The sequence below is a fragment of the Elaeis guineensis genome, chromosome 10 (genome assembly GCF_000442705.2).
Source record: "Elaeis guineensis isolate ETL-2024a chromosome 10, EG11, whole genome shotgun sequence".
Lineage (NCBI taxonomy): Eukaryota > Viridiplantae > Streptophyta > Magnoliopsida > Arecales > Arecaceae > Elaeis > Elaeis guineensis.
In genome coordinates this window covers 34,595,065-34,618,277 of record NC_026002.2, presented here as the reverse complement: position 1 = coordinate 34,618,277, position 23,213 = coordinate 34,595,065, and the positions used below count along the sequence as shown (strand labels likewise).

Below are 23,213 nucleotides of genomic sequence, written 5' to 3'. Positions count from 1 at the left end.
TGAATTTCCACACCCGTTTGGTTGATGGTGCTGGCGAGGCTCCATCTGAATGCCATTAGTGTCATCATATAATGTGTCAATCTTGATGTGGGGGTGTTCTTGTTTGATGAAACTTTTTTCACCATAAAATAGTGTTATAATTGCTTATAATCACTGTTTGCTTAATGTTCTCATGCTGCTTCAAGTGCATAAGATGTTTCAATGTTGGACATTTCATTAACACAAAACAAGTAAATCTTAAGATCTTGAACGATATGTGGGGCACCAAGGGCTTCGTAAAGCCACTGCAAAGAGTTGGTTTTTGGATCACAAAAGAACTCTTTGAAGTCATGTAACTTGAAAAGAACTCATGAACACCAGAACTCTTGTGCAACATAGCTCTTGCGGGACAGATGAGGCATGGACTTCGGCTGTCATGATCTAATTCTTTGCTTTATAAGATGATAGTGTCACCATTACTGCCTCGTACTTAGGCATGTGCGACAAATCCAAAGACTAAGCCTCCAGAATGCTCCATTCAGTGATTGCATTGGTTTATTGACCAAATCTAGAATTATCCTAAAAATTTTTTCATTTAAGTTTGACAACAGTATCTTTTGCTCAGGAAATCCTAGAATATGGAAGAGATAATAAAACATGCACATTGAGCAGCTTGTGTTATTGGCTGTGTATATCCATCCATATAACGGTTGAGAACTGCAGCAAGAACAACATAGTGGTGCCGTGCTCATAATTTTCAGCAGATAGGCACCCAACCAATTTTGTTACATAAAGAATAAACAATATACAATTATGAAGAAAATATTCAGTGGCTTAGAGAGCATGATAAGCTGCACTATCTGGAATTTGCAACACTAGACTTCAGTGGCAAATTTGCAACACTGGACCTCAAAAAAGAGCCTATCAGGTTCCAAACAGAAATTTTTGATCCAAAAAACCGTACTTTAACTGATCTCCGTGATCCTTCTCTGGCAAACTCCAACTCTCTAAAGATGCCATCCTGAACATTGTCAGGTTCTTCAAGAAGAGGCAATGAAATAGAGCCTTTGGACTCCAGGTTTTTAATCCATCCACGCAACAAAAAGTTTACAACCTGTTTGCCAAAAGAGAATCACACTCCTAATTCCATCTTCTTCACAAGACTAGATACTCGAGTTTATAAAGTATCAGGAAAAAAAAAAAAATCACTAGAGTATATTCAAGCTGCTATATCTCACAAATGAAAGTACCCAAGTAGATAAGCATTTTGAGCTCATTTGTCAAGACCTGGCATACACGCTAAAAGAAAGAACAGATATTCTAGCATTTATTGGATCTGAATAAATATAAGGGAATAATTTCAGTTTGTCGAGAGTCGTGCTCCAGGTAACGATTATGTAGTGACGTCAAGGATTAAAAAATCGAAGTATGGACACAACTCACAAGTCACCATATCATACAACACGCACACACACACACACACAAAGAAACAGAGGTGGTGTGAGTTGGCATGGGTCAGTGCCTACAGGTTCGAAGTATAAGGTGATACAGGTTGGTTTGGGCACTGGTCGGAAAACCTAAGAATGTTACTAGAAGTCTAATATGCTTGCTAGTAGAACCCCTAATCCTATATGATACAAGTTCGTCTTCATAATTATCATTTCACTTTCCTTGTGGAGCACTTTCATATACTGATTTATTAGAAATCAGCTTAGTGCTAGCGAACGTCCAGTGCTCCAGCTATTGCTTCCTACAAGCTATGTTTCTATAATATACACATGAATCTTCAACAAATAGATTTTTTATAAATGGAAGCATCACAATGGTAAAGTATGAGTATATTTCCTTCTCAAGCTTTAGAAATATATGCAAATCTTTTTTCAATCCACGTAATAAAGACTTCATCATGAGAACTGCAATGCTGTGATCAGGAAAATGCTGCAGGTTTACCAATGTGACTTTGAAGGTAAAAGGTAGTGTTTGGACTAATGTTCACCATCGGCCACTCAAGAAACAAATTGCTAACACAATGGGTTAAAAATACAAACTTCTGTCCGGGCAAACCAAATTAACAAGTGCTAGATCTTTAAATCATGAACAATAAATGGAACATACCTCAGGAACCTCATCATGGGGGCAGTGACCAGCTGGGATAATCTCATAATATGGTACTTCTGGCAATTGTTTTTTCACTTTAAGGCCCCAGATAGGCCTAATCCAGGGGTCTTCTTTACCATACATGAGACAGATGCGAACGTCTTGCGTTTGGCACCTATTTTCAGAAGAAAAAATTAGAGATAAAATAGCGAGTGCCTGTGTACACAAGCTTTGAACAATTCTTCGGCATGAGATAATTGGCAGATTCAGACTGGTGACTAATGGTTTGGTTCCTCCAATACCTCGACAAGGCTTCCTGGAATGATAGCTGTGCCCTGGGAGCAAACATTATTGAGGCCAGTGATGCAGCTGCTGCAGGATGTTGTGTTGTTTCAACTATGCGAGAGAAGACTTTGTCAACCTTTGTAGAAGGGTCTGCATAAACTTGCTTTATCAGCTCCAGTATGCTACCGGGATCGCTTACCTTCTGCCATCTAAATCAGAGAAAAGAACATCTCAGCTTATTCTTATTTAAATACAAAAAATGGATATTTCAGATTATAACATCTTTTACATATATGACTTGATGATCAGGAAAAAACAAATATCAGCATAGAGGGAATCTCTTTTGCCCCAAACTGACAATGATCATATTAAGATAGTAAAATAATCGGGTTTCCACTGGAGTGCAAACAAATATAAACCTGAAATGGCCAGTTTACGGATTCAATGGTTGGATATGGATCCAACTATCAAACCTTCCATGGAATTAGGAATCATGCCATCATTCATCAAAAAAAAACTATATCTAGACCATATATCCCCAAGATGTCTCAGTTAGGCCCCAGTTAGCTGGAACACATCAAATGGTTCCATAACTTCAGACTGGACCAATTTAATGCATATTACAAATGATTAAGACCAATCTCCAGATTTGTTTCTTAAGCATGTCAGGCAGAAAAAAGGTCCCTGGTCAAACATGACTCATTGGAGAACCCAGAGCATAATAAAAAGTTCAAAAAAAGTTATGACATATACTTCATTACAAATTTATGCTTATAATTTATAAGCATACTGATCAGAACCATCCATGGAAAAATCATCTCATGCTGATCCATATGCAGAAAAAATAGTAACTGGCAATGAATTGCAGTCATAAAATGATTAAAAGGATCATATTAAACTAACAAATACATACATGAACTCGGTGAGCTTTCTCACACTTGAAGGTAGAGGAAATGTCCCAGCCCATGGAAACAATTTGGACAATCTAGGTGATCTAGTAAGGTTAGGGAGGAATCCCCAAAATGGTGTTGCATTGAGCAATGTAACCCCTTTTACTAGCTCTGGATTGCATGCTGCAAAGTATAGAGCAACAAAGCCTCCTAGAGAATTCCCAACGACATAAACCGGTTCACCGATAACCTGAAAATTGATATTCCAAATATAAGCTTGATTTTAACTATGAAGTCATTTAACCATAAAAATGAGCAATGCAAGATCAGTTATATGTGTTGTAGTTCCCGTTACTACGGAATGTGTCATACTAGTTTGCCACTCCACAAACAAGACAAGGACCAAAAATAATGAGTTCATACACGGCGATATAAAAGGTTAAACAGATGATCTGAAAAAGTTCATGAGTTCACTTCCAGAAGCTGACAAAGGATGGAATGGGAGCTACCAAGTCAAGTAACATTCCTGATATATGAATTAAGAGAGGTTAAAAAGAAAATCATCATTAGTATGACCAAGCTAAGAGCTTTTTAACTAAAGATATTAAAAACACTTGAACCTAACTCACATAAATAATAAATTTAGAACCTGAAAAAATAATGTCTAGCAAGTATACCTGTTCAATGAATTGCTTAACTTGGTCTCGCCATAGATCAACAGAGTAGACTAGGTCCTGTGCCCAAGGCTCAGATACCTCCCCAAAACCCCACATTGCATCCCTTTGTTCAGTACTCTCTCCTGGCTTGTCAGAAGGAGCTGGATCTTCAGATGGCAATGACAGGCCTTGCCCCAGGAAATCCAATGCCCACACCTTATAATCACGGCTGAGATCTTTTAACTGCTTCTCATAATGAAAAGATCCAACCCCAAAACCTGGAAGAAAGAGCACGTTCGGTGCTTGAACATTCTCCAACCCAGACTTCTCATAGTGGACTGGCAATTGGGGCTTCCATTCCCAAAAACAACTACAGATTGGAGAACCAGGATTCTCCTCAGAGTCGTCGTCGGGTAGACCTGGAATCAGAACTTTTGCAACCTCATCAACTTTCTCAGGGATATGCCTCAGATCAACCTTTCCATCAGTCACGTAATAATTATGGTTTTCAGTGGTGATCTCAGCATTGGCACGATTTCGGAGACCTTCAAGCAGACTTAACAATCTAATCCCTTCTTTCTGATAGAGGTTCTCGACCTTATCACTGTCCTGGTGAGAATTCCCTAAACCCCAAGAGGGTTTAGGTGCAACACAGAAAATTCCAGTTTTCCTACGGGGAAAGAGCTTGGAATTCTTCAAACTTAGGCTATTATCTCCAACTTTCCAGTTCAGATTAGCAAAGTGATGGCATGGTACAGAAGTGCAGCCAATGGAGAGCAACTCCATCTCTCGAAAGCTACTTACCCTGCCAGAATCAAATTATTCTTTCAGCCAACAAGGACCAATACAAACGGTAAGCTCTCTGCTCTATTTGCTTCGTCGGGTTGAGGTCAAAGGGTCTTCATCGAATGGCGAAGAGAAGATTCCTGGCAAAAAGTGCTAGTTCCAGTATTGGAGTTTGGAGAGCAAGGCCTTATATTAAACTAAAATGATTAAATTTGGCGAATGGATTCATAGAATTATGGGAAGCAAATAATATATCAAAGATTAAAGAGACAACTAGTTATTAGATGAATCCACTGACCCTAAAAAAACACAATTACAAAACTCCAAATAACATAAAAATTTAGGACTGTTCTTAACTTAAAAAGAAAAAAAAATGAGGAGAAAAAAATCGATTCTAAACATGTCTGCTTCAAGAAAAATATGAACATTTCCCAAGAAAACCTAAAAGAAATCGGAAATAGTTGGAAGAGATTTAAAGGGGGCTTCGATCATACCTCTAATTCTTCGGTCCACCGATCAATCAAGCTCGATTTAATCGCTATTTTCTTCCTCTACTTCTAAAGCTTCCACGTTTTTGCTTGCAAGACAAGAGGGAGAAGCTTTTCTGAGACAAGAAGAGCAGCCCAGGGAATTTGAAGAGAATAAATATATATATATATATAATACACGAGGGAAGGTCGCCGAAGGAGCGGGAAGAACCCGCTAGAGAAGGAAAGAGTGAAACAGAGGTTGGTTCGGTGGGACCCACACGTTTACTTATATAATGGGGGAAATTATTGTCTGGACCACGCCCAGGTAGACCAATCAAATCCCACGGTAGATAGCACGCCACATTAACCCTCATACCACGAATTCGCGATTGCGCGTTATCCACCGTGCACGTGCTCCGCGATTTGCGCTGGTCTACCTGGGCGTGGTCCAGGCACATGTTTGCTTATATAACGGGCTCCTGATTTGCCTGAAAGCCTGTTTGAATCGTGCACGTCACCTGCAGTCTTCTTCCATTGGATCCGGACCTTAGAGCATCGGCAGAAGGATTTTGGGCAGATTTTTATTTTTTCCCAAAAAAAAAAAAAAAAAAACAAAGAAAGAAACACCCGTTTTTTTTGTTTTGTAAATGCAGTATCTTTTTGTTTTTTACAGATTCTATACAGTACTCTGCAATTTGGATAAAATCGCCTCCAACTCTTTTAGTTTGGATTTTTTTTTACCTCATCTTGGCATGTTAAAAAAAAAAATGCACAAGATTTTAATACCTTTACACAAGTTTTAAATAAGGTTTACGCTTAAAGAGCAATGTTGAAGACATGTTGATAAATTCATGAATAATAAATATATAGGATAGACAACCAATGTTGCCAGTGGAAGCTAACATATTGACAAAATGGACAAAATATTTTGTAAATACCATTCAAGACTCGTGCAATCTAGATCAATGTTGTGCATTGGTGAGCTTATCATAGAAGATTCAGAAGCAATTTTATCCTAACATCATACATTTGCACCAATCTGCAAAATGGAAATGTGATATCGAATCTGTAAGTGAAAAGGTGATTATATTTTCCTTGTAATATCCTCACTTTTTTCATATTAAAAACTAAACCTCTCTGCTGAGTTTATGTATCCATATAGTACTTCCAGAATGATCAAATTGCACCAAGCCCCAACTAACATCCATTTACTCATGGGCAAGGTCGCCCTTCCTCCATTTGCATCAGAAGGAAGAAGAAGAAGAAAAGAGATTGAACAAAAAAAGAAGAAGAAGAAGAAAAAAAGATGCATGTACTCCTGTACCACACCAATTCTTAACTCTAATGCGATATCTCAACCTCCTCAAATGACCTATTACTACCTAAGTTATGGTTATTAATCTTGTAAACTAAGTTCCAAGTCTATTGCGTTTATCCAAGTGTATACGTGATGTAATTGGTGGATTCAACCAAATCAGCATCCCAACAATTCATTGGATGCTTCAAAGATTTTGATTTGGTGTCACTTAATGATTGAGTGTAATATTGTTCTGGCAGTGATATCATGCAACGTAAACTATGAAGTGATCACATGCGGAGGTAGAGGAGACTGCTTGGTAAAATTGCTAATGCGAGTTTGAGCATATTTTGCGGAGATTGGAGGGCATTGTACTTGAGGTTGGCTAATAGGCAACTACAATCACAAGAATTCCTTTCGGAGAAGAGGATAATGTAGTGACTCAATAATGCTTAAATCAAGAAAAACTTTGAACAAATAGGATCTTCATCGATGATAATTATGCCACTATCATTGGTTGAATTCGGAACAAGGCTAGGCATATGAAAACTTACCCACTACTCTGTAATATTTGGAGGTCCTTTTATATCTTCATTATAACGTTTGTTCAGCACGTCTCTTGGAAGGCAAACAACGCTACAGATTGCATAACATCCTTTATCACCAAGCATACTGGTGATTGGATCTGAGATCAAAGTGATGACTGACCATAGATACTACATGATATTTTGTATTTTGATTTTCTAGATTGTACTTATCCTAGAAAAGTATGACCGTCCGTTTGTATAAAAAAAAAAAAAAAACTTAGGCTCATCAAAATTGAATAGTAAAAAAATAGCAACTTCATGATTGAGCCCTCATTTAAGTCTAAAGATCACCCGAGTACAATGTTTGAAGATGGATTAAAATGAGCTGTGATACTTCTGGTTCTAGCATTAAACCTTGGACTTTGCCAAAAGAGTATGAATAAAAGGTTTAGGAACGCATACTATTAAACTGTGTCCCTTCTAGGGATTTCAAACCTGTTTTTGCTGTTGCTTGTACCATTTTTTGGTACATCACTATCATTTGCGTTCGAGGGATTGACCCTGAAAAAAGTACTAATCAAACACCAACCTGTTTGATAAAAAAATATTAACTGCACCTTTCTGAATGCAACTGCATGCTTTATGTTGTAATAATTTACACACCTGGTTGGTGAATATAACAGAAGAAATACCATCTTCTGAAGAGTCTTGTAGAATGGCGTGCCATTTGTATATTTATTTATGTCACATACAACAATTTTTAGTATAGCCATTTTTAAGACCATATATTAATCATCGTTCAATAACTCAATCATGATTTTTTTATTATAAGATTTTGAATATACGCATGTACATGCATACACGCATGCGTGCATACATGTTATTCCATATGCTATTTATCCACTTTACTATTCTAAGAGAAGTGGAGGTAGGGTGGCAATAGTGGTGATTGGCTGTGACAGAAAAGAAAGGCAGTTTCCTCTCCAGCATGGGTATGCATTTGTAGATGAGATGCCAGCTTGTTTATGACATAATCTATAGCTTAAAGGAAAATGAAAAAATAAAAATATACTAACAGTGCTATAACTACAATACAGAATCAAGATTCAATTTTCATAAAAGAATTGTAGTTTGGCTGTTTTCAAAAACAGGAATTGCGAAAAAATAGGAGATCGGTGTCCAACAGAATGACGAAAAGGAAATCCCATGATGCGTGAGATATATCTCACACAATGTTTGCAACATTTTTGCAAAAGAAGTTTATGCTCACAAAGAGAAATGGTCATCTATGATTACAAACAGGCTTCTTCACAAATTGTAATCAAGGCACGCAGCTCACCAGGACCCATAAATAAGAATAATGTTATATGGTGTATGAAATGTCAACCAAATGGATGCTTTGTGACATAATGACAGTGCAGTCATGATAAAAGCAAGAAACCAAGCTATTATATCCTCCAAAGCAACATGAAATATTATTTCAGTCAATTGAAGCTCCAAAGTCTGCAAGTTATTGCAATGTGTAGTGTGACATACTGGAGAGCCAAGTTGAGGTATGATGCAATTTAAGTGAAATGAAATGATGCAGAAGTGGGCAAGTGGCAAAAATATGCCTGTTGTAATTTGTTAGCAGACAATACCTCTCAGAACTTCAGCATTTCCTGCTAATCAGACTGTTTATCTTTTTTTAACTTAAGAAACTATTATTTCCATCTCAAGTTTGCAACTACATAGACTTGCCTGATTTATCTGATTATGTCAACAGTTGATGATTACAAATCCATTAACATATATAACTTTTATCCATATTTGATTGGCATTAAGGTACTACCAAAATAAACAAAGTTAAATAGTTCATTTGTTTTAGTATATATTGCCTATATGTAGTTCCCTCTTGCTACTTGAACAACGATTTAGCAGATTGGCCCTTCCACACGTAGAAAATCTGAAAAATCTCATATGCCTAAATTCAGTTTTCAAAAGGGGGTAAGTTGATGTTTTATACACACAAACACGGAACCTATTTTTACAAACCCAAAAACTATTTTAAAGAATCAGGGCTCATATTTCGTTTTCTTCCATTGTTCTGTTCTAGTGTCATGCAGTCTGTTGTTGATAAGGTTGAGAGATCATAGTCAGAAATCCATCCATAAAATAGTTCAATTCAGACAAACGCCCAGTTTTGACTGGTAAGGACAAACCTATCCTCGAGTCTCTGTTACTACCAGATCTTCCACAACAGATCGGCACATATTAGGACAAATCCTTAGTTATTTTTTCTTTGGTGGTAAAAGAGTTGGTGATTGTCAAATTAATCCAAATATTCCATGTTGCCTTCAAACATCTTTTAAGCAGATTTTACCATACGACAGATTGAAAAGAATTATTTCATGTATTTAACAGCTTGCTCACATGATGACTTAAGTTATTGTTTTGAGCTTACGATCCCTTGGCCAACCACCACACCATCTAGTTAAGCTCAGAATGTGCCCTGAAAAGCATTGGAAGATTCTGTCCAACATGTGCCACATAACCATTGCAAACTCAATGGTGTGAATTACATTTCTAGACATCCGCTAACACCAGAGACTTCAACTATGTAAAAACAAAAGAATGCTATTCTCTTCTAAAAGGGAAAAAAACTATAAAATTAAACCTCAATGTTGGATTCTCTATGACCTAGAAGTAGGAAAGATTTCTCAAAAGATTACAGTCCCGGACACCTCCTAACACTGGAGACTTCAAACACGTAAAAACAAAAGGATGTTACTCTTCCAAAGAGGAAAAAACAACAAAATTAAATCTGAGTCTTGGATTCTACACCTAGAAGTAGGAAAGATTTCTCAAGACATTACAGTCTATTATATAAGAAGCTATCTTCTTGAGACAAATGGGGATTTCTTTTACAAGTCTAAATTAGGAACACAAACTTCCAGGTACCAAAGAGGCCTGGATACTATGTAAGTCAAATATCAAATAGAGAAAATATTCTATCTCAGTAGTTCTCCAGCAGTGGAGAAACATAATAGGAATTTCCACCACTTGAAATGGACTCCAATATCTCATTTGCAGTTGCCTATAAGACAATATGAACTAGCGAGGTATCGATACAGTTCTATAAGATATAGTAAACTGGCAATATACAGTTGCAGAACTAAAGAATCTTCACAGTTAAACACATGATAATACCACTGGACAACTGAGGTGATCAGAATTTCTCAAAAACCACCAAAAGATGATTTATTATATGAATATCATGTATATTTATCCCAAGAAAGAGATTAGATTATTATGTACATAGAAAGCTTCCAAAAACATATCATGGGCAGGAAGCATGTGCCGTTTGTGGAACATTATTCTTGTAATAGGTCTATCATTCTTGCCTATAACTCTTTCTTCTGGATGCTCTCGACACTAGTGACAAAGCAGTTCAAAAGATGACTCAGAAATTATATGAGAGTCAAGACAATCGCAAGATGTCCAAGAGTTCAAACCCCACTGTTTCAGCTATGCAATTCACTCAGCTTGGGAAGCAGATGACATGAAACCCCCCATAACATCAAATGAATTCACAGCTTTAGCAATTTCCAAGTTCTTCTCGATATCCCCATCTAGGTTGGTCTTATAATCCACAACTGCAGGCCCACAGCTCCCTTCCCAACTGACCACCTCTCCGTTCCCACCGAAACACTGTGCAGGGTTATTACACCTTAAACCAGCACCACTGCATTGCTTCTGGAATGGAAAAGTACCCAATTCAGCATCAATTTTTGCTCGAAGATCCACCAGAAGGCTTCTCAATCTAACCACTTCAGCCTCGAGAGCTGCTTGCCCCTGCAATCTCCTCAAGAGCTGCTGGTTCACAAGGCGCAATTTCTTAACCTCCTCCTCCAAATAAGCTACATGGGCCTTCTTCTTTTCCCGATACTTCCGAACAGCCTCTCTGTTCCCAAATGGCTTCCGTGGTTTCTTCTGCTCTTTTTCTCCTTCTCTTTCTTCTTCGGCTGTGGCAAACATTTGGGTATGAGTGTGGTAACATGTATGTGTATGTGTGGCAGCTGCAGGTCCTGGAGGGTTACAGGTGTGGGTGTGGGTGCACGTCCTAGTTTTTCTGAAGAATTCATCAAAGGTGTTCGACATCTCAGGGTTCGGCAACAGGAGGAGGCTAGAAAGGTCTACTCCTCCATCATCCATCCTCGCTGCATCCGTTTCTCTACTGCAAAGAACACTAATTTTATCTTGATAACTCTTTCAACCCTACTGACGAATTAAATCAAACACTTGCCTTGCAAATTTAAGCGAGCCCAGAACTGAAAAAAGGAACCACCTTTCTCAAACAGAGATTAATTGTATGAGAAATCAATGAACTCTAAAACCACATATATTCATCTAAATCCAAACGAAAGAGTCTCATATCAATCAAGAAGCCCCAAAAGATGATTCCTTTCCTATCATTAATTCATCCAAATAAGAGGCCTAAAGCACAGCTCCCACCGCAATACCCAATTAATTAAATTGAGCACTATATATTCAGAATAGAAACAGATACCAAAGGTGCACACTAAGATTACAAAAACCGCAACCAAAGGTAGAGAACCCTGATCTCATCACAGTACAGCTAGCATCACAACATTCAAACCAGAAAAAATGGAACTTTTCTGTGAGATTGGAGAGGTACCCAAATTGTGGATTCGCCTAAAGAGTCGAAATCGAGAATCAAAATAAGACCTTGGCACAAAAATTTATCGACTGGCTCGGAAGTGGGAAACCATCAAAAAGCTTCCAAGCGAAGGGCAATACCACGGAGACGAGACAGAAGGCGAAGCCTTTTCTACTAAATCTTTCTTTTTACTGCTCCGAGGGGAACAGAATCTGGGAAAGAGGAAATGAGAGGTAGAGGTTCGAGTCTTGATGTGACTGCGGTGGAAGGGTTCGTCGGAGGAGTGCTGGTGTCTTCACCTTTTGTTTCGGGTGTAGCTTTATAAATAATTTTTGAATGAAGGCTGACCGACTTTTTTGTAAAAAATAATAATAAATATTGTCTTAAAAAAAAAAGGGGGGGCATAAACGAGAGCTTTATTATGTCAAGAATAACTTATGAGAAGTCAATTGGAAGGATCATTCCTAGCGTAAGAACGTTTACTTGGGCTAACTATTTATTGCTTTTATCTTGTTGAATATGATCCGTAAAATTTTGAATTTTTATAAATAATATTTATATATTTTCAGAATATTCATACACAAATATACTATGTCATAGCCCTTTCAGATCTTTTAGATCATGGTAGATGTTTTAGATCTTTATTTTGCTGCTTCAATCATTAAATTAGATAGTGAATGTATAGTCTTACATTTATACCATATGAATATTATTATTATTATGATTGATGCTTGCAGAATAATTATTATTTTTAGTTTTATTGTTTGAGATGGAATAATATAACTTGGGGTATCAATGGATACAGTATTTAAGCATTAGTTAATATTTTTTCTGCTTTACGCATGACATTAAAAGTTGAAATATTAGTCATTCATGTGGATGATAAATATTGAGATGGACTAAAATCTTGATTTACTTAGATAGAAGGTTGAAAAATTGAAAAGAAAAAAAGAGATATTTGAGTCAAGGACTCATGGCTTGGCGCATGAGGTAGTCTACTCTAACCTATAGGCCTCATGGTTTTACCTTTCAAATGACGCCTCACATGGAAAGGATAATCCTTTTTCCATAAATCAGAGTCTCTTTTGACTTACAACCAATGTAAAACTAATGATGCACTTCTTTGTACACCATAATATAATCTCCCAATCAACAAGTCTATATACGGATGGGAGATGTCCTCCTTCTTATTATTACAACCCTCTAATAAAAGAAAAGTCTGTATACGGACAGAGAGATATCCTCCTTCTTATTTTTACCACAGATTGATGTACGGATAGGAAGAGCCCCACAGTCGTAAGGGTGGTCTCCTATCTTGAGTGTCACTGTTGTAGCCAAAGGCTTATGATTAAGCATATAAAGTATTATTTGCTCTGACCCATAAACTTCATGGTTTTACCTTTCAAAAAGTATCTCATATAGGAAGAAAAGTCTCTTCCTATATAAGTCAGAGTCTCTCTTAACTTATAAATAATATGAAACTAATGATGTCTTCTATTCTACACCATAATAGAAGGAGATGTTAAAAATGTCTATGCTGCATATTTGAATAAAAATTTTAAATGTTAAAAATTGTACAAGATAGAAAAAAATCTAAAGTGATATATTTACTGAACTTCAATTGATGATTTACATTAGCTGCAACGACGAAAGTTGGAAATTTTTAAGTATCACATTTTAGATTTTTTAAACCAATGAATATTTCGGTCTTGCTATGTTTCTCAATTATGATAAATATTTAAAACATCTTGATTATCTTCACAACTGGTCAACCATATCATCACGATACGGGAACAAAGACATTGATCCAGGTCAAATTGTGAATCATGACTCTGATCCATGTATGAATCATGAAGAGGTTCTTACAACTATTGATGGAAGATTTTGTATGTTAGTCAACATGCATAAAGATACTTTGGACAATCCATGATAGATATATTCAACATTCAGCAATTGCATCAGAGCTCAGGATGTCCTAACGACTTCAGAAGAGGGCCCCGGTTACTGTACCTGTTGGACCGATAGCCAACCTGATAGGGATGGACGGTTCGTATGTAAAGATAGTGAGTTATGGCCCCCCAAAACCTTTAGGTAGTTGCCTTGGGTGCACCAAGACTGGTTGACCACAGTACACTTGGCTTGCAAGTTTTTGCCGGTTTAGTTGCCTTGGGTGCACCAAGACTGGTTGACCACAGTACACTTGGCTTGCAAGTTTTTGGCGGTTTGACTGCGTGGATAGAGGCCCATTGGTCAAAGAAATTGCAAAGGAAATGCCCATACTCAAACGAGTTGTTGGGGAGTCGCTTTCAGACACAGATTGAGGGCGACGCCTCAAGGAAAGTCAGAGACCTTCCCACTAGATCTTGTCTTGCGTGATGCGACATGGATGGTTGAGATTAAAATTTAGTAGATTTCATACCATAAATGTGGGGTCACTTTACGGTTTGTATTCGGTATTCATCTGCGCAACTGTTTTCTTGATCCATCATGAATAATGTATAGGACTTGGAATAAGTTTTATATCAGCCAAATAATTTTTAGGAATGCATAATACAGAAATAGTTATATTTATTAAACTTGCTTACGATACATAAAATCATTTTATAGAAAACTGTTATAATCTATTTCTTAATGCGAAGATCTTATTTATGCCTATCTTTATTTTTCTGTATAAAAATTATAACTAAACAAAAATTGGACTGACTTGAGGTATCTTTATAAACATAACTTTGGATATTGTCAAATTTTTTTTTTTGAGAAATATGATGAAGACATGAACTACGACCATGTGGAATGACAGATGCTTCAAAAAAGACTACATCTCATGACACTGCGAATAAATTTCTTGTCTCAGATGATTTGAGATATGTTTTCTTGTGCAGCCTTTTTTGAAGGATACAGCTCAGTTTTACCAAACAAGGGCAAGCTTCGCTACTCTGTCTTTCATTTTAAGATGCAAGCCTATCCATTCAAAGAATGACGCTATAAAAAGTTAGTTGATATAGATAATAAAGGGCTCTAAAGTTGATGTTTCCCATGAAATGATGAAATGCTCCCCTATTACATGAGAATGCAGCAAAATATTTTTAATAAGGGAGCATTTTGCTGAGGGTAAATATTTTCCCTCATTAGATGAATATGTTCCCCTTGTGGTATAACCGGTCATGCAGATGAAAGCACACTTGTACTATATGGAGGCATTGCTTATACTGAATGATTTTGATAAAGTAATAATGTAAAGCTGAAAAGGATGCACTAGATAAAGCCAATAACTTGGGAAATTTCAATTCCAAACCAGTTAGGAACAATAGTTGTTCAGATTTAAATGTGAAAGAAAACTAATTGGGCTCATAAGATACACATCAACATGTTAAAGTTGCCGGTATAAATACATTTTCCTCTTGGAAGCCGATAAAGCAACAAAGAATCACTTTCGTTATATCTACTGAAATTTCTGGCCTGCTGGCACTAGCAGAAGAAGCGTCTTCATTTTCAGTGGAAAAAATACATGAAGTCTTGTTTGGAGGACATTCCACTATAAGTCTGCAAAGAAATCTGAAAACGCAGTGTTTGAGGTCTGACCCTTGTCAGCCTTCTTTCTCTTTGGTTCTGCACAAATGTTACAGAAAACAATTTACGGAAACATTGAGTAATACGCAATTTAAGGTATGGCTTCTCAGCAAGTCAACTGTAAACACTCCTGTCATGCATGGTTTAGAGCGCATTCATGTCAATTGGCTTAACACCTACGATCCCTGCTCTGTCTACATTTTTCCAGCTGAAATTATCTATATAGGATGGTGAAGTATGGGTTTCCAGAACAGGCTTCCCAATCATGCCAGCAGATTGCATTCCAAAAGGTAAATTTGCAACTTTTGATGAATAAAGGCAGAGGTTGAATGATTGAGAGCTCTTAAATACAAACATACCTTTAGCGGGCTTAAAAGGCTTGATGTCCACATCCATTTCATCACCATCACTATCCGCTTCAACTGACTGACTCTCTGGGTCTGGGGCTCCTTGATGACCATCCAAAAGCTCTTGCAAGTCCCAAAGCTATGTGAATCAAATACGTCAAGTCAGATGGTTGAAAATGCCAAATTCTATAAGTGCACATCTGAAATATAATGGAAATTGGAGTATAAATGTCGGGGTGCACACCAGGTGCACCAGAAATGATGTCATAAAGTACATCTATAGTACTCAAGAACACTATCCGCTAATACAAAATATAAATAAATAATACTGGCATACAAAAATGTCTTATCTTGCTCTTTTTTTTTGCTATCATGCAACTTCTGACAGAATCAATCCAGCACGGGCCTTCTACGGTGGAGGTCACATATTCAGTTCCCCATAAGGTGGTTCTAAGGAACTATCAAACACCTCTATGATGCAGGTAATGTGATGGTTGTAATTGGTGACACAGTCGATGAATGAATAAGGAGCATAGTTGGATAAACGCAGTGTGGCAGAAACAGTACAAGTGGCAGCATTCAAAGTAGTAAGTGAGTTGGAATATTTCTGTGTTCACCTGCACCAGCTACTCAAGTGTGGAACCAATTGTAGTGCCAGGTTGAGTCCTTATACCTTAGGATACAACTCAGGTGGGTTTGTTGGGCAAGGAGCAAGCCAAGCACAACCGAAGAAAATATTTAATCCAAAACTTCTTGAACAAAGCAAACTGCCCAACCTGACAGAAAATACTCAAGTCAACCCAAAAATAGCCCAACAACAAAACAAATCAACCCATTTCCGAAAGTTGTCAACCCAAACAGATGAGATTGGACCAGCTCAGGTTTGGTTGGTTTAAGCATTGTTTAAGATCAGTTGACTTGGAGCTTAATCACTGATATATGAGACATGTACAATTTGTTCAAGAGTCCTAAGGAGAATGGGGATTAGGTACTAAATTACAGAAATTCAGGTGCCCAAACTCTCAACCCAAACTTGACTTCAAGCTGGTTGATATGTCTCAACCAAAGCTGAACCCAATTTAATAATAGCTCAACATGATCCCAAAATATGGGTTGATTCAGGTTAACCTAGCCTGAGTAGCACCCCTACTTACACCATGCTAATAAAGCTTAATTTCCGAGGGAAACAAAAAACTCATACCCATTATAAAAAATAAAAAAAACTACTGCTTATCTTGCCAAAAGTTACAGTGCAACAAAAAAAAAAATTGTGGATTCAGAGGTTCTAGTCAGATAAATAAATTATATTTAATAGTGGATAAAAGGGAAGAATTGGCCTTAAATGATGACTCTCAGGCCTAAAGTCATTTGCTACTTATTAATCTGAAAGGTGAAGAATTAAAATCTGCACTTAGCACTTTTAACAAGACTAATGATCTACCAGGTTTCAGAAACCAAACATTTATTAGGATAAATGATTTCACAAAATAATTTTAACTAGTACAGAAGTTATCTACATAATAAGTAACCAAAATTTCAGACTAATAAAAAGGGATGCCAGTACAACATTCTGAGAGCTCACCTTTAACATTTGATCATGTGAAATGCTGCCAAGAAATTTTCTATCATTTGAGAAAGCTGCGAGAAAATTAATGACAAAATGAGCTTATTCACAGCAAACATCAATTGTAAACAAGGCTATCCATATTGATAAGCAGAAAAAAGATGATGGACAGTACCGAGGCGTTCAATAGGGTATTCTGAGTGCTCAGCAAGTGGCTGAATTATTCTATTTGGTAAAATGCCTACCAACCTAATAACAACTGAGATATCAGATTTGAAGGAAGACCAAGGTGTTCGTATTAATATGAACCGTAACATAATTTGAACTGCAAGTTTAGTTCCCAAAATAAGATTCAGACCTGATCACTCCATCTTCAGATCCAGAAATAAGGGTATCTTCGTCAAGCTAACAAAAACACAATTTTCAAACAAAAAAAAAAATGATAGGAGAAACTTTCAGGCAAATTCAAGAGAAAAGGGGAGAAGAAAAAGAAAAGGTGCAAATATCACTCACCTTCAATAATGTATCAACTGACATAGGGTGCCCAAGAAAACGGTCACTGATTACACATAGAAGAAAACTATTAACTTGGATGTGCATAACTTAATGTTATGTTGCATAGAAGTGGCACATCCAATGTGTCTATAACCATACACTAATATGTAACTCAACATGCATCAAAAATGGTATTGACACTAAACATTGAATTAATCTCATCAATGCTTCCCACTGGGTTTTTGCTATTACTATTAGAACTGTTAATTTAGGTAGTGGTGCCAATAACAAACCAGATACTGGTGTTCTATGGAGGCCATTATTGCCATATCAATAGAAGTTATATCAGTGCATGCACAGCCACAGTAGTTTCTTCAAGGGAGCCATCAAGTATTGGCATTATAACTATCCAACATAGACAGCAGCTCTGGTGCAAATATCAGTGTCATTCTTAATGGCAGTGGTTAGGGTCAACATCAGTATGTTTACTCGTTCTGGTGCTTGAAAAAGCTCAATTGCAGCATAAATGAATGTTAATATTTTATATGGCAACAGGAATTGATTTGTGTTAGAATCAGCATCCAGACCTATATTTCCAGTCATCTAACTAAAATTATTATCAGTACTACATCAAGATAAGGCTAAATATTAACAACAAAGCAGTGATACTAATACTTGAGTGTCGATTATACAGAATGCAGAAGCAAATACAAAATACTACAGTTTTTGAGAAACCATATAATCATCAAGAAATAAGATCTGGTCCACCGAGATGAAAAGGTAATAGAACAAAAGAAGAAAAAGAACAAACTAAACTCTATTGGGAAAGGCAACTATTAGTTTACAACTTACTATGCCCACAAAAATGAATAACAATGTACAAACACCTTAAAAGTAATGCCAGTTCTGATGTTAATGAAGTTTGTGGTAAGAAGTAATATACCTGCAATCCTTGAAATGGCCCCAAGAATATAGCAACAGAGCTCCAGTCTGAGTTCCACAAATAACTTTCCGGCCGTTCTGATTTAAGAAAACCAATCAGTGTTGAAAAGCCATTGACAAATTTCAAATACATGAAGAATCACAGTCACAAAGGTACAAAACAAGAAAACAAGGCATGAATATGTAACAATTTCTGTTGAATTAACTGATTTAATTTTACCATGAAAGTCTACCAAACTCAAGGGAAGTCATTCTGAAAGAAAATCGGTTTTATGTCACATCTGATGAAATTTAACAGAAAGAAATGGATAGTGAAATTAAAGTAAAAATAGACAATGTTACTACGCAAACTTTTCTACCTAGGTAAGTAAAGGTAAGCAAGTTCAAAATGCTCACACAAAACAGCAGATATTGGTTACCTTAATTATTAAGCAAGAACTTGCATCTAACAATTTCTGATGTCATAACCATGATTTAATAATTGAACAATGTACAAAGAAAATGTGATCTAATAAAAGTAGTGATGAACGTCACCTTCATTATGACTAAAGACAGCAACTCATCTTCTGAAAATTCAGATTGGGATTGCACCTAATGCCAACATAACAACCAAATCAAATTTAAGAGCATATTTACAAGGCCATGTATGCATTCTAGCTTGACGCAGAAAGGAAATGGCAATAGATAACTCACCTTATTTTTCCTAAGACTGCAAACAGATAGAGTTCCATCCCCACTGTAAACAATAAAAATCAAAGGGCATCCTGAAGTTATGACTCCAAAGGCAGCAAGAAAGAGTGAGAAAAAGAAAAACATATGGCAGCCTAAAGCTTCCAAATGTAAGAAATATGAATTGAAATAATTTTTTTTGTATCTGAAATTGTTTACTGTAGAATGGAATAGTACTTCAATGACTCAGGGTAGCACATCAGAACCATTTCTGAAAAGCAAACATAGGAAGAAGTAGCAATGAGAGTGGTTGGGAAGGGGTGACAAAATCTTGTGGACATAGACAAAGGACAACAATGTCCCACCACAGTCAATAGTCTATCAACCTGTAAAATCTATTAAGGTTGCTACTAGCTGTAACTTTCCAGGAACAACTTCTTGCACCAGTTTTAATATTCTAGAAGTGACACTCAGAGACTGCATCAACTAATCAGTATATAAGGTCACATGGAAAGGGAATTCTTTTTCCAACTATATGGATTTCAAAAAGAAGTCAATTTAAACAATGTTCATGAAGAACCAAACATTTCTTCAAATGCTCAAACCAAGAGGTAGTCTTTCTTAGAGATGCAACTCGGTGAATTTATCATTTCTGATTGCATAGAAAAAGAAAATAAAAAACAAAAAGAAAAAACCGCTAATGACCCACAATAATCTATGGTTTCAATCCATATGTCATTATCATGGCTCCAACAAGTATTGCTCCCTTAATAAATCTATAGGTTAGAGGATCTACATTTAGGTAAACTATCACATACAGTAACAGAGGAACAAATTGAATGATATCAGATTTGAAACACCTTTCTGATGAGCTATCCACCACTACATAATTCAGAAAATACAAAATTATTCACCAAACTAGAATACGTATTTGGACATATAAAACAAAGAGTGGCTTTTTTCCAATCATAAAACCTTTCAGTTAATAAGAGGACCAGTTTACAATTAATATGTCAGCATTAAGATATCTATGCTAGATATTTAATGGTTTTAGATTTATTATGTCAGATTTATGAATATCTCTGCCAACAATCAAGGACCAGCTAATATGGTGCTTTTTTTGAGAGAGAGAACCTGCAGTAAAAGTTCTCAACTTTGAAGGATCACGCTCTTGATTTTTTAAGCATATCATCAATAGATAAGACAAGATTCTATCTTTTCATATGCAAAATTTGTTACCCCTATCATATAGTTGTCAAGATAAGACATATCTAATATATGTATACTTGTCTGATGTCCAGGTTTCAATGCAACTTGTTACCATTATCATATTTGCAGAATAGAACCATTCTAATCAATAGGGCAAAATTATTCACTTGTTAGACTACCATTTATAATAGAATAGATGAAGAAAAGTAAGCCCTTTGAGATACTCAAAAGTTCCAAAAAAATAAAAAAGAAAAGAAAAGAAAAAAGAACCAATGGTGCATGTTGAAATGTAAGGTCCACCTTGTTCCTAGAAGTTGCATAGTACCAGGCACAAAAGCTATATCGGAGATATAGTCTTCATGGGCATGAAAGGAATTGCAACAAGCACGTTGTCTGGTGTCCCACACCTGAAAAACAGGCAGAGTCAGCATCCAATGATATCAATTTGTGTGGTGGGCTAGGAATCAGGTCTTGGTCTCAGCGCTGATGTACACTCAGTTAATATATGTAAAACATAAAATGCATGTATCAAATGGAATGTCCAAGAAAAAGCTCCATAAAGAGACAATAAAGCAAGGAAAAGATAACCATTCCCAGCCAATCATAAAAATAAAAATAACGAAAAGAAAAAAGTTAATATAATATCTACCACCATATTAAATTAATAAGAGCATATTAGCTTACACAATTGAAAATATAACTTGCTCCAACAATGTCTAAAGGTTCCTAGCACTAGAGACCATTTGTAACAAAAATCATTATCTCAATGCATTGAGGTGTGCATCTAAGAAGAGGTTAAGTAATGTTAACAACAACAGCAGCATGAACTCAGCTGGCAGTCAGTCACCTTTATGTACCCTTCATCATCTCCAGATGCAATGGTCGTCTCTGTCAAATTGACCAGGCGGTTCACTGCATCCCTACATCAATAGAAAACAAATTGTATTATTTCTTACTGGAGCTAAGAAGATACCATGACAAAAACTGCACAATCAAATAATCTCAGCTAACCCATGAGCATCTTCTAGACGAGCAATGGCATTTCCAGTCTCCACATCCGTGGCAAGAATCGAGCAATCCGGGGAACCTGTCAGAATTACTGAGAAGAGAAAACACATAAAAAATGTAATTAAGACGTGAAACTGAAGGTGATTAGCTGACTGACAATTAGATTCGTACCACGCCCCGAGTCGACAAAACGAACTGCTCTACAAGACTCATCATGGGCATTAATTTCCAATAACCTAGAACAATTACAAATTCAAAAAGACAATCATATTTTTTAAAAAAAATTCCAATTTTTAACTGTCAAACCAAATAAATTTGGTATAACATGATCATAGACAAAGAAACCAACGAAATTCCGAAAAAATTTCAAGCAATTCATAACACATTTAATACTGAAAATGTGCTAATTGATTTGAGGTACCTTTGGGGCTGCGAATCGGCGCCATAACGATACCTGTTTCCATGGATTTATAATGGAAATTAGATGATTCTTTTATCGATGGAAATAAAAATTTCTAGGTTGGCACTTACACGTGGAGATCCCCATTGATTAGACCGGAAGCCACCAGAGGAGAGGAAGGGTGGAAATCGAGATCGAATGGAAGTTTTCCCAGATTAATCTCCATGGGAAGAGCTCGAAATAGAGCGCCGAAGTCCTGCGAGCTCGAAAGAGAGGTTTTGGGTTTTAGAATTATGTTTTGGGAAAAGTTCGAAATAGATGAGATGAAGGGTGGAAGCTTCGATGCCTAGGACCGGCGAAGAAAGAGGCGATGGGAGAGAAGGGTGGAACCTAGCGCGGGGACAGGGAAGGGAGCATCGAAAACCCTAGGAGGAGACGACGGCGGGCTCCTCACTCGCTCCAGCCCTGGATTTCAAGAAAAATAGGGTAAAAAACTATAGGTGAAAAATTTTACGAAAAAAACTTCAGTTCAGGTGTCGGCGGTCCGGACCGCACGTTGCCGAGTCCGTGCTTCTAGCCTCCTGTAGGGTTTAAAATATGCATCCATACTCGATGAAACTTTAGGCTTTTGGGTCAAACATGATCTATTTCGAGTTTGTAAGGTTTTGGTGCTCTTTTCTGAGCTCATCCTGGAACTTTGTATCGTTCCTGGTAGATAAAAAACTAATTATGAGGTGCTGATTCTACATCATAAAATTAATTATTTATTAAAAAAATATTTTTATAAATAATAACAGTATGTTCATTCATATTTTTAATACCAATAACAATATATTTTAATAGCATAAGTAAATATATATAAATAAATTTTAATTTTATTTATTAATGATATAATATTTTTATTTAATACTGAAAGAATTGTTAGATAGAAATGATCAGATATATAGCATATTAAAAATTAGTTTGGATCCATCCATTTATAAAAATTTACTACTTACATGAATAGTTTAATTGGCTATTCTATTTTTTTTTCAATTTCTATTTATATATATATATATTAAATTTATTCAAAAATATATATTTTTATAAATAATATTAAATAAATAATTTATTAATATTTTTTATGTATGGAAAAATAATTTTGAAACCTGCCATCCAAATTTTTTTACATTATTATTTTTAATAAATTATTAAAATTTATTTATATTTTTATAATATTTTTTATAATTTTTAAATAAAAATAAAGCAACGATATCTTAAAAACAAAATTAAATATCATCGTCAATTTTATTAACGGGCTATCTTAGAAATTTTGATTTTCATTGGTAAAAAATCATCTAATTTCCATAATAAATCCATGCA

At 36.2% G+C, this 23,213-nt stretch overlaps 3 protein-coding genes across 13 annotated transcripts; all 3 read right to left on the bottom strand.

Moving 5' to 3' along the window:
* Positions 1-618: 618 nt before the first annotated feature.
* LOC105052450 (pheophytinase, chloroplastic) lies at positions 619-5,393 on the bottom strand. Of its 3 annotated transcripts, none has more exons than XM_010933260.4 (6): positions 5,188-5,393; positions 3,929-4,712; positions 3,275-3,501; positions 2,379-2,570; positions 2,095-2,251; positions 619-1,093 (listed from the first exon to the last, which is right to left on the bottom strand). In XM_010933260.4, the coding sequence occupies exons 2-6, from the start codon at positions 4,691-4,693 to the stop codon at positions 836-838; spliced, it is 1,599 nt and encodes a 532-aa protein (XP_010931562.1). In that variant the 5' UTR covers positions 4,694-4,712; positions 5,188-5,393; the 3' UTR covers positions 619-835. The 3 variants fall into 3 exon arrangements, with proteins under 3 accessions (XP_010931562.1, XP_010931561.1, XP_010931560.1); XM_010933259.4 differs by having other exon boundaries at positions 3,929-4,846; positions 5,188-5,389; XM_010933258.3 differs by having other exon boundaries at positions 3,929-4,833; positions 5,188-5,389.
* Positions 5,394-10,201: 4,808 nt separating this feature from the next.
* On the bottom strand, positions 10,202-11,955 carry LOC105052451 (basic leucine zipper 23). Its single transcript, XM_073244902.1, has 2 exons — positions 11,666-11,955; positions 10,202-11,203 (listed from the first exon to the last, which is right to left on the bottom strand). Exon 2 carries the CDS (start codon positions 11,179-11,181, stop codon positions 10,504-10,506), a length of 678 nt encoding a protein of 225 aa, XP_073101003.1. The 5' UTR covers positions 11,182-11,203; positions 11,666-11,955; the 3' UTR covers positions 10,202-10,503.
* A 2,948-nt stretch (positions 11,956-14,903) lies between these two features.
* LOC105052452 (WD repeat-containing protein 55) lies at positions 14,904-22,386 on the bottom strand. Of its 9 annotated transcripts, none has more exons than XM_010933264.4 (16): positions 22,242-22,386; positions 21,983-22,107; positions 21,873-21,905; positions 21,623-21,687; positions 21,455-21,542; positions 21,291-21,363; positions 20,744-20,850; positions 19,259-19,301; positions 19,100-19,156; positions 18,567-18,643; positions 17,642-17,687; positions 17,487-17,533; positions 17,304-17,377; positions 17,147-17,202; positions 15,577-15,703; positions 14,904-15,256 (listed from the first exon to the last, which is right to left on the bottom strand). In XM_010933264.4, the coding sequence occupies exons 2-16, from the start codon at positions 22,075-22,077 to the stop codon at positions 15,183-15,185; spliced, it is 1,062 nt and encodes a 353-aa protein (XP_010931566.1). In that variant the 5' UTR covers positions 22,078-22,107; positions 22,242-22,386; the 3' UTR covers positions 14,904-15,182. The 9 variants fall into 9 exon arrangements, with proteins under 9 accessions (XP_010931566.1, XP_073100529.1, XP_010931565.1 ...); XM_073244428.1 differs by having other exon boundaries at positions 21,983-22,114; positions 22,242-22,369; XM_010933263.3 differs by having other exon boundaries at positions 22,198-22,347.
* Between the last annotated feature and the right edge of the window lie 827 nt (positions 22,387-23,213).

Bases quoted from the DNA above. Each gene is read 5' to 3' on its own strand.
- LOC105052450 (XM_010933260.4), bottom strand. From the start codon at position 4,693: ATGGAGTTGCTCTCCATTGGCTGCACTTCTGTACCATGCCATCACTTT. The intron at 3,502-3,928 runs GTATACTTGCTA...ATCAATTTTCAG, and splicing joins TTAAGCAATTCATTGAACAG to GTTATCGGTGAACCGGTTTA. The intron at 2,252-2,378 runs GTATTGGAGGAA...TTCTGAAAATAG, and splicing joins TTCCAGGAAGCCTTGTCGAG to GTGCCAAACGCAAGACGTTC.
- LOC105052451 (XM_073244902.1), bottom strand. From the start codon at position 11,181: ATGGATGATGGAGGAGTAGACCTTTCTAGCCTCCTCCTGTTGCCGAAC.
- LOC105052452 (XM_010933264.4), bottom strand. From the start codon at position 22,077: ATGGAGATTAATCTGGGAAAACTTCCATTCGATCTCGATTTCCACCCT. The intron at 21,906-21,982 runs GTAAGTGCCAAC...CCATGGAAACAG, and splicing joins ATCAATGGGGATCTCCACGT to GTATCGTTATGGCGCCGATT. The intron at 21,543-21,622 runs GTACGAATCTAA...TTCTCTTCTCAG, and splicing joins TTTTGTCGACTCGGGGCGTG to TAATTCTGACAGGTTCCCCG.